This window comes from Vigna radiata, chromosome 6, assembly GCF_000741045.1.
Source record: "Vigna radiata var. radiata cultivar VC1973A chromosome 6, Vradiata_ver6, whole genome shotgun sequence".
In the NCBI taxonomy this organism is placed as follows: domain Eukaryota; kingdom Viridiplantae; phylum Streptophyta; class Magnoliopsida; order Fabales; family Fabaceae; genus Vigna; species Vigna radiata.
Window position 1 is genome coordinate 21,750,459 of NC_028356.1, and position 11,883 is coordinate 21,762,341.

At 32.7% G+C, this 11,883-nt stretch overlaps 1 protein-coding gene across 1 annotated transcript; it reads right to left on the reverse strand.

Annotated features, from left to right (window-relative positions):
• Positions 1–1,376: 1,376 nt before the first annotated feature.
• Positions 1,377–5,198, reverse strand: LOC106764328 (acetyltransferase At1g77540). The gene is made up of 2 exons (XM_014648611.2): positions 4,877–5,198; positions 1,377–1,604 (listed from the first exon to the last, which is right to left on the reverse strand). The coding sequence occupies exons 1-2, from the start codon at positions 5,141–5,143 to the stop codon at positions 1,533–1,535; spliced, it is 339 nt and encodes a 112-aa protein (XP_014504097.1). The 5' UTR covers positions 5,144–5,198; the 3' UTR covers positions 1,377–1,532.
• Positions 5,199–11,883: the final 6,685 nt, after the last annotated feature.

Consider the following 11,883-nt stretch of genomic DNA (forward strand, 5'->3'; position numbering starts at 1 on the left):
ATTAGTGTTTATATGCTGACTCTAATTAAAGAAATAAGGAATCTGAATTTTTAATGTGCCAATCTTAAATATTACATCAGAATTTTGTTTTAAATGTGGGTGAGTTAGAAAAGAAAATGTGTAATCAGGTTTGATCAATCTTAAATATTATATCAGATTTTTGTTTTAAATGGGGTGAGAGTTAGAAAAGAAAATGTGTAATCAGGTTTGATCAGACATTAACATAGGATATTTTGGAAATAATTAAGGGAAGGAAGGTGGCAACAAGTTATGTTTTGAAGGTTGAATATTAATATTTGGTTTAGTGTGAGACCTAATCACCAAAAATCCTACAACAACATTCAGTTGTATAACATCCCATTTTTGGATGATACGAATATAATAAAAATTCTCATATGCAAAAAATTTTAAAAATATAACATTGCGAAAAATTTAGATCAAATTGAAACTAAAAATCATTTTTTAAAGGAACAACAACTATAAAAATAAATAAAATTATATATATATATATATATATATATATATATATATATATATATATATATATATATATATATATAAGTATATGAACTCAAATTTGAATATTAAAAAATTATTCTATTTAACTTATTAATTTTAATTTGTTTATGTTGAATAATTCGTGTTTTATTTTGTATTAGATTTAATAATCACGTTCAAACTCTAATTACCATGATTTTAAACAAATTTATAAAGATTTTAAAGTTAGTTTAAAAATATTTTTCATAAATCTTTAATAAGAATGTTAATTTTAAGGAAAATAAGAGCATATGAATTATAAAAAAAAAAAAATTGTCACAATTTAAATAAAAATTAATATTGTTTCATTTTTATAAAAAAAAGTCTAAATTAAATAAAAAAACAAATATAAAAACTAAAGTAAGTCCATCCCATATGATAATGTCACGTCACAATATTACTATTGCATCAGACTATTAACACCCTATCATACTTCAGGTAACACATGACAACTTTGAAGTGTGTATGAAAAAAAATCCAAACAAAAAATTAAAAAAAAAATCGCAAATGACAGTGAATTTAACACCGTCTATAAAATGCGAATGAAAATCACCATATTGCATCACTTTTTTATAAATCAGAACCAAATTGATAAAAAAAAAAAAAATAGTAGATGACCATCTTGACATTTTGGGACAACCAGATAAATAATTAAACATAATAAGAATGAAAGAAAAGTGGAGTAATTTGCATATAGAATTTCTTGTCCCAAATTTGTATGGATCAAATGAATGCATGTTTGACGAGTCTCCTAGAACTGAGGTCCTTTAATATAAATATTTCAGTAATATAAAAAAATTTACTTACACTAGTGATAAGGAATGCCCTTTGGCGACCAATAATCACAAGTTTTTTTTTATAAAAGGGAGGTTATTTATTACAAGCATAAAACAGTGTTGCTATTATTAACGACAGAGCCAATTAAGAAGTTTAGCAGATAATAATGATCATACAAACGGTTCCTCAGAAGAACCTGGCCTAGGAGCTTGGAAGTTTCAGATACTAGATTTGCCTCCTTTTGAGTACACGACAGAATTCCAAGATGGGTTCCGGGGAAGAAATGTGTCCTGCAAAACAGTAGAAATTGTTAAAAGACCAAAACGTGAACATAAACTACATTCATGTTCAAAATTCGAACACAATGAACTTGTTGATTCTTTTTCTTATATATTATTTACCTTGTTTATTAACTTTCAACTCACTAATATTTCTAACCTCAAAGCATAATCACAATACAATAAGTACAATGGTGAGCTAATACACATTATCACACATTAATTCAGAAAATTCAATATCAATATAAGTTTTTAATTCAGAATAACTAATGACAAATACACATTAGACCTGACTCAACATCTAAAACAAAAAAACATTCAATTATATCTTTTATGATATTAGGATATTTGTTATCAAAATCCCTTTTTTGGAAGATCCATATTAAGTTTACCAAAGCACAACGAAGATGGACACGTGCTAAGTGTAAAAAGTTTGTGATACCAGAATGTAAAACTGGATCTGCCACATTTTAAGAAGGTTTAAACCTCTTTTTAGTTCCTAAGTTATGAGCGGATGTTCAGTTTAGTCCCCGCTTTTAAAAATATAAACATTTGATTCCTAAGTTATAAAAAATGTATCAAATGAGTCCTTTTTTGATATTCATGGTCAAAGTACCAAGAGCAATCTAAATTGCTGTTATTATTAAGAAACAAATCAGAGTAATCTAAAGATGTAGCAGTTGTTAAGAAACAAACAAAAACAGTATTTCAAGTCAAAAAATGACTCATTTGATACATTTTTTATAACTTAGGGACTAAAGATTTACATTTTTAAAAACGGGGACTAAACTGAACATCCGCTTATAATTTAGGGACCAAAAAGAGGTTTAAACCTTTTAAGAACTGTATTATGAGTCAACGGTGTTCTTGCAAAGACAAAGGTAAAAGTCACAATTTTGGAAAATAAGTATAAAAAATATAATTATATTTTCAAGCTCATTACCTACACATATAAGTTCATTGCCCGCTACATTAGATAAATGAGGAGTTATGGCAACCATTTCAAAGATATTACTGAAAATATGATTGATTCATGGAAGGAATGATAATCAAAACTGTTGTGAAAATTTTATACCTGACAACTTCACCGAATACATAGAAACGTACATCACACGAATATTACAAAGAATGAGAACAAACAAAACTAAAGGAGCAAGAAGGAAAAAGAATCAAAATATAAAAATTTAATGTAGTTCAATTATACTAAAAGACCTTAAAAAAATTACAACTTAATCGTTACTCTCATAATACAGTGAATGTTTGCTCACTTACAACTCACATAATAACACCCAACATCATGTTTTATACCAAGTTCCTATTTATACAATACAGTAATAACTAACTCTCCATGAATCACATTGTGTATCACTCAATAAAAGTTCTTCTCCTCTCGTTTTACAAAATGAACTTAACAGAGATTACAATTCAATTGTTACTCTCTGAGTATAGTGAATGCCCACTCACTTACAACTCCCATAATAACAATCAACGTCATGTTTTACATCAAGTTCCTATAACTAACTTCCCTTGAATCACACCATGTATCACTCAACAAAAACTGTGACATGTGGGACAAATGTTTTCACACTTAACACCAGACCTGAACACATTAGACACTGTATAACAGTAGACATAATTGGGTAATCAAAACAACACAATAAGATAGACCAGTGACAAGACGACTTTCATCAGCCAATGCCAAGATAGTCTTCACCAAACGCAACCTTAAGATGATTTTCTATTCCTGGGTGTAGACGACTTTTACAAGACATCCCACCAAGAACAATGTAATACAAGACATCCTAAGACGATCATATTTTACTAAACCAATGTTCAGCAAAAATATTGTGTCATATGACTCACTACAAAAACTGTGTAGAATCAGACAATACACACGACTATACTTAATAGTTAAGTCAAGTGAGTTACATATCCTTGAACTTCAGGTTATAAGGGTTATCAAGCTTCTATTTCAGACTAAGTTTAGTAGTATTAACCCTAAATTCTCTGATAGAATTACTGATGGGCGGATCAGGCCTGCATATCTTTGTCTAGATCGTATTTGACACGGATACGTTTGGATACGTTTAAAATACATATAAAAAATGATAAGAAAAAGTCCTTCAAAAAAGTGCTGCGAAGCTAAGACCATTGCTTATTGATGTAAAGTTAATAATCCTGTTTTATGAATTTGTATTGTACTTTGGGTAAGACTTTATTACCCATATTGTATAAGACAACACAATACAAATAAAGCTTTCAATTAAATTCGTGGAAATGCCTTTAATCCGTGGCAAGCTATACTTTGTCTTGCAGTTCTTAGTTACCAGCTAACCAACTTTCAGGCGTTATAAATTATCCATAGGTGTAGCTTCTGATATGAATACTTCAAAACAACCAAATTCAGTAGTACTGTAATTCTATATACTGGATCTAAACTTGAGTTTATGATGCTTAGCTCCTTAATTGTGCCCCAAAATCATAGTCACGAACCATTTTAAAACCTTGTAACAAAGCAAAGAGCTTGGGGGCCAATGGCGCTCATAATTGAGATTGCTTCTATTCGCACATAAATCTTACAAACTAAAACCAATTGACGTTGTCTAGTCCAGACAAAGACAACAATTTGCTGCTAGGATTCCTCAACCCCCATTCAAGTTGAGAATCAAGAAAACCATCAAGGATAATTGAAGAATACAGTTTCGATGATGGAATGTTGGTAAAGCAATGCATAGCATTGAACCTACATTTTTCTTCCCAAGTAGACAAGAGTTGCCGATGCAGGGCAAGATCACATACTAAAGTGAAGGGCTTGCAAATGTAAAGAAAACTCCTCAATTTATAAACAAACATATCCCGGTATCAAAGACTCCTCAATTTGTAGATGTAAAGAAGAAGGTATTAGTACGCAACCTACCTTCCCCTTTCTTAAGCAAAGAGACTGTTTCTGAATTCAAACCCATGACCAACCGATCACCAAGCCACAACCTTACCTTGTGTCAAAGCTTACCCTGGTTATCATTTATTGTAGATACATGTGGTTTGACACTTTGTCCTTTAACCCATAGGAGGAGATTACTTGAATGCGAAACAAGAACATCCAGATACCTCCTAGTTATACCAAAAGAGCTCACCCTAATGATTAAGATTCGATCTACAGACAAACCCTTAAAACCCTCTCATGCCATATCAATGAACTTATGAAAACAAGCATACAGAGGAAACAATAAGAAAGAAGAAGCAAAAGGGTATAATCTAATCTAACGATAAAGTTAGGTCCTTACAGAGACATAGGAACAGGTGGGGATGACGATTAAGGAGTGAGATTGGGCATGGTGAAAGGCAGCGACGCAAAGGTGGGAGGCCAAGCCAAGACCTCTCTTGGAAGGGGGCACAAAGGTGTGGACCAAATCCATGACCTTCCCCTTCTCTCTCAACACGTACTCCAAAAACGCCTCCTTGTCCTCTGTCTCGAACCGCTGCAAAGCTTCGTTCCATACGATGTTGTTACTCTTCCCACCATCACCCTCTGCATTGCTCCTCGTCGCCATTTCCACACTCTCTCCTCCCTCGCCTCACTATAAAATGTGTTATACTTTGGAAAATGGGTTTAAATGTGTTTTTCTCAACTTAATAATATATACCAATTCAATTCATTCTCTCGGGCCATTTTAATTTTCTTCCTATAATTTTAACTTTATATTTTAAATTTCAATACAATTTAAAAAATTTTAATTTTTAACTTTTAATTTACAAGTTTTAAATAAATTTAATTATTTTTAATTATATGTTTTTGTATGATGATTACATAAAATTATTATAATTTTTAATTGAGTCCCAATTAATTTAATTTTTTAATTTTTTAGATATATTTTTATCATCTAAATAATATGATTGGTATTTTATTTGATCATCTCGTTTATATCAAAGTGTTAAAGATATATGAGGTTACAAAACTATTACAAAAAATATTATGACAAATGACTTTTATATTAATATTTTAATTTTTCATTTTTATTGATATTTTTTAAATTTATCTAAATTTATTATATATATTGTTCATACAATTTAAAAAAAAAATCTGTTTTAATTTATTTACATTTTGAAATATTACTGAAGTGTAGAAGTGTGGTTGAATCAAATCTTTTTTTTTTTTTTGCTTGAAATTATATTGATTTTTGTTATTTGTTTATAATTGTTTAATTTAATTTTAGTTGATTTTTTAAAATATTGCAATTTTATTTGATTGTAATTTTTTATTTAAAATTTTGTTAAATTGTGTTAATTGTGTTTTTTTTTTATTTTTAAAATTTATCATTTGTTATTTTAAATTTAATATGTTTTTATTTCTTAAACAAAAATATGTTTAAGGATTATACCTATTTCAAATACGTTTCTTCATGAAACATATTTCGAACGACATTTATTTCTTCAAATCTTAACTGGTTTTCGAAAATCAGTTAAGAAATAAAAGGAGTGTAATAAATAAAGAGATCAGAGAAAAGTAAAAAAAAAAAAAAAGAAAAGAAATTAATTTAAGACTTAATATCTCTGATGGTCTCTATTTTCGTCAAGTGCGTTTATTTTGGTTTCATGTTTTTTTTTTGTTTAATGTTATCCTAAAGAGTGTAAATTTTGTTCAATTTGATCCTATTTGCTATCGCCGTTTACATCGTTAACGACAGACAGTCCAGGTGTGCACAACAATTTTGAGATGACATTTAACTACTGCCATGTCACCATCTTCTTTAACCTTCAACCCACCGAACCCTACCGCCATCGAACCTTAACGCCACTGCCACCACAGAGATCGTCCAAAGTCACCATGCCATCGTGAAGTTGCACCTGTAGAGAACCATGGCAGCCATCACGCGCAACCTCCATGGCCATCACCATCAAAGTCGCAATCTCCCCCAAATCATGAAACCCTAATCTCGAACTCCATTCCAATCTTCATTCTTGCACATCAGCCATGAATCTTCCAAATCGAGAGNTTCATTATCAGCGCAACAATCCTTGCTGCCGTTGTGCAAAGCTCCCGGGCCATCATCTTCTCCAACCTACAGAGAGAACCACNACGAAATCCAGAAAAATCTTAAATCAAAGAAACCTAGAATCGCACTATTGCTTGCCTCCACCGACCACCATGAGTGCTTTCTTACACAACTAGATTCGTCTTCTTCATGCTACCATGAGCTGCACAATTCGCGAAATCATCCTCCATTGAAGCAAAGCGAGCAACATTTTCCTTCCTCCAGTAGTTAAATGTCATCTCAACACTGTTGTACACACCTGGACTGTCTGCTGTTAACGATTTAAACGGCATTAGCAAAAAGGACCAAATCGAACAAAAAATTTACACTATTTAGGATAACATTGAATAGAAAAAAAAAAACATAGGGACCAAAGTGAACGCACTTGACAAAAATAGGGACCATCAGGGATATTAAGCCTTAATTTAATAAAAGGNTAAAAATCATATTTGTAATTATAGAAGTTCAAGATGAAAGAAAAGATGTGCATGGTGAAACAGCAAATGATCAGACAAGTCATTTCTAACTATCAAAAATACATAAATTGGTGGTCTCTTCCTAATCTCATTAAAATTAAAAACTAAGCATTATGTGTATCACTTGTAGCAACAAAAAGTGAGTTTAACTAAAGGAGCGTAACTCTCCAAAAAAGGATAAGTGTGTGGCTTCCTCACATGTAAGTTGTTGGAAAACAGGTAGGCTTCTTTTTACACCAAGAAGGGAGGTGAATTGGTGGGTTTTCAAAATCAAAGTCTTTTCGCAATCTTTTTGCCTCGACCTGCATGGTTAGTAAGTTGACTATCATTTTGCATAAGTCGGCTAAATTTTCTTACCATCAAGGTCATCAGTTCTTTCTAGTCCATATCTGCATCTGAGTTATTCTTGCTTGTAGCCTTTAGAGCTATGAACTTCTTTTCCTCAATCTCCTCTTCATCCTTTAGTCTACCAAGTTCCAATTCATGTTCGTGTAGCTTGCCAAATAAGGTAGCCATGTTCATAGTTGTAAGATCTTTGGACTCAGACATTGTGGTGACTTTTGGTTGCCAATTTTTGTTCAGACTCTTCAAAATCTTGATATTCATTTCTTCTTTATCAAACACGTTCTTGAGAGCCATGAGATGATTAACAATGTGGATGAATCTTTTTTGGACATCATAGATAGTCTCACCAGCCTTCATCCTGAAAAGTTCATACTCTTGAATTAAAGAATTTTTCCTTGCTCTCTTCACTTCATTCGTGCCTTCATGAGTAACCTCTAAGACATCCCACATTTCCTTTGCAGATTTGCATTGAGATATCCTAAAAAATTCATCAACTGTTAGTGTAGAGGCAATAATATTTCTAGCCTTAATATCATATTGAGCTTTACTATTTTCATCAGCAGACCATTCAGTAAAAAGTTTTAAANCAGTTTTATCATCAACAGTTTTAGTAGGCACAAAGGGACTATTCAAAGTTGCATACCAAATTCCTTTATCCACAGATTCAAGAAAGATTTGCATTCTGATTTTCAAAAAAGGATAATTTTCACCAGCAAACAGAAGTGGTCTGTTTGTTGAAGCACCTTCACCAAAAGTTTGAAAACAGGAAGCCATCCCCAGGTTTATAGTCGATTCAATGAAAAACAGAGTCGACTAGTTTTTCAAATATTTTATGAAAACCAGCTCTGGTGCCAATTGTTGGAAAACAGGTAGGCTTCTTTTTACACCGAGAGGGGGGGGGGTGAATTGGTGGGTTTTCAAAATTAGAGTCTTTTCACAATCTTTAAATCAAAGTAGATAACTTTACAAACTTTCTTGAATTGCAAGTAATGAAAATTCGTATGCAGCGGAAAAACGTAGTTGACTANNCAGGTAATAAAGTCGACTGAAAGTAAAAGTTCAGGGATAGAGAAATTCAAACACTGGTTTTTATACTGGTTCGGCCTCAATGCCTACTGTTAAGTCCCTAGCAAGTGTACCAAATCGTTATCAAGTAATATAAAATGGGTAAGTCNGAGTATCGTTTTTCCCAAAGGACTCTTAGGCCTTATCTTTCATGTAAATTAATCTTATAAGACTTGTAGAGAAATAAATCTTGTGAGTTGAATGCAAGGAATGAAAATAAACATGCACATGTAAGTGATTCAATTGGCAAGAAAAAGATATGGGTGAATAGAGTTGTTGGGGTTTACAATTTCATCTTATCCACTTTCGTTTATCTACTCTTCTTATTTAATTCGCTTTATTATCTAATTGTCATGCAAACTTTCTTAGTCTACCCTAAACCCGATCCCTCGGCGAAAAGAACCTATTACTAATTANTGGCTTACTATCCCTAGTCTCCCCTAGTAATTAGCAATGCATTATATACAGAAGCAAAATACAATTGATCGTCTTACCCCTATCCCTAGGTGGTATTGCTTAATCAAGGAATTCCCTATCAGTTCATGACTTCCCCATACGTCCCCGTATTGACAAAGGCAAATATCTTTATGTCGAATGAGTTAAACGATAAAAGCTTTAAGCATAGATAAGNAACCCAACAATTGATAATAGAAGCATATGCAAACATATAAATAAATAAGAATTTCAATAAAAGAGAGTTTCAAAAGATTACATTGTTCCCCAACAACAAAGGGTTTAGTTCACCATGGACACGGTGAAACTAGATGAAATACAATGAAAGAATGGAAGAATACACCCTAAATTTGGTAGATTGGAGCCTAAACATCCAAGGAACCTCCTCCAATGAGTGTAGAAGTGCTTTGGATATCTCTTCTGCCAAAAGAATACAATTTGAATCGCATTGGGACTATTTATAGAGCATAAAAGTAACAGAATTTTAAGCTCAAGCCCAACAGACAACCACTTAGCGTCAAATTTAACCGCTCAACGGTTTCCCCTAGCCGCGCCACCGCTCAGCGGTCAATCTCACCGCTGAGCGATTTGCCTCTAATCACTCTGGACGCTCAGCTTCACCTCCTGGGCGTCAGACAGTGGCTCTCCCTCGAATCATGGCGCTCTGCGTTGGCTTTTGACACTGAGCGGTGCATAGACTCTTCTTTTCTTCCTTTTTCTCCTTCTTTCTTGAGTCTAAGACCTTCCTACTTCACTTCCATCTTCAATTCCCATCAAAACCCTGCAAAACGAGCATAATATCTCTAAAAACAACTTTTGACTCTCATGTGCCTTAACTTAAGTGTTTTGCTTGATTCTACGCTCATTCTAAGCCATAAAGGGTGTGTTTTGATATCAAATTTAAGCATGAAAATAACGGTTTTTAGANNGTTATCACAACCCCAAACTTAGAACTTTGCTTGTCCTCAAGCAAACAAGACAAAACTTGGCTTTCCACTTTTTCATCAAATAGTTCAACATTTTTTAAAACTCATTTTACTCACAACAAGTTATTGCTCATTTCAGATTTTCAGTGGAATCCTATCAAGATGCATGCATGCTTTTAATTCAATTCAGTTCACATGGTTACATATTTCCGAACAGATGTTTTATTTATGAATGATCAATCCACTAAGCATAGATGTAAATGTTAGATTTATCAATTCTCACCAAGCAAATGTTTCACTCAATCACTCAAGTGTTTAAGGGAACACTCCACTCTNTACTATTCACATGTCACATAAAACAAAATTGCCCTTTATCTAAAACAATCAACCTTCTCACATGCAAATGTCATCACAAGGACTTTTCTAAGGCTTATGATGAGGCTGGGCTAAAAAGAAAAATTGGTTTTTTTGGAGCACAAAATCCTTGAGTTAAGAGAGCTATTTTAACATTCAAATTTAAANCACAACTCTCTTTTTCACCAATCTCACTCTTTCCCAACTTCTTCCCTTTTTATTTTTTTCATTGAGCTCATCTTTCATGCTTTTTCTTTTCTTCTTTTTCTCTTCTCATACATTTTTCTTTTTCAACACTCAAGTTCAATGCTTTTCTTTTTGCCTTCCAACTTTCCCCAAACAACCCCAAACTTGTANCTTTTCAATACATACAATTATTCTCAACCCAACTCAAGGTAAATAATTTTAAAACAAGGGTTTTCATCCTGTTTAAGGCCAAGGTTCGGGGTATAACATTTTAATCACTTTGGGCGAAAATTTGGCTAAGTAAGGGCTTCCAAACATGGCCTTGATCATATGACATAAACATGCAATTCATTGAATTATCAAGACTCAGGCAATATCATTCATGATTCCCTGTGAACTGATGNGTCAATATTTTCTTNACTTCATTTAGTTTATTGTGTTAGAATTAATCAGGGAATTGTGTTTAAATATCCNGTATTTTCCCGTTTTTCCCAATTATGCTTAAATTGACCAGAAATTCTTATTTTAAATAATGTGAATTATCTAAGCTAATTATTTGCATTATCAATTGCATGGAAAATTTTGGACATACATTTTGGAGCATTAGGAAGGAGGCAAATAAATTAAAGACTCTCCANTTGGACATTTCAAATTTAATTATATTGTAACTTGTAGTATAGAATGTTTTTAATTAAACTTGTGCACATTTCGACCAATATTGACAAAAAATATGATGGGCCCAAATTGTAGTAAGACACTTGGCACCCTAGGTTTTTTTGTGTGGTCCCNACACCCATTAAAATGAGACACACGNCCTTGGAAAGAGGCATCCAGCTGACACACTCAATTTTAGGGCTGGAAACAATTCTTTTTTTATGGANCTTGTTCTTCAAAAACCATGTTTNCCCTGTTGGATTATGGATGAATGTTAGAATCACACAGGTTTCTTTTCTTTGAGAATCNTAAGACGGTGATTTTATTTTAAATGAGAGCTGCACGNTTTGCTGTTACANAGCACATTTCATTTGATTTTGTTTAGAAAAGTTTAGAGATTTTGGTATGACTTAATCTTGGGAGGGCTTCACGGTGCATTTATTTTGTATGCAAGTATGTCTTTGTTATTGAATGGGAATGTGGCGTCATAGCTGGAGGTGTGCTATGGCCAGAGCTGGAGGGACACGTTGATTCCAGCTCTTTTCTTTTAGGAGAAGTGGTGCTTCATTTTGGGTCATGCGAGAATTCATTTTACAAGTTTTTTTTTTTTATTTTTTTATTTTTGCTCTTCAATTGGAAAAATTGGTGCACATGGTGATTTTTATTCTCTTTTCTTTTGNCGTTTGCATGTGGTTTTCAATTGGGTTATGCACTTTTGATTAAGGCTTTATTCAGCTGTTGTTACGTGTTTAATTTGAATTAAATTGTGGTGCTCATGTCCAACATTGTTGTGCACACA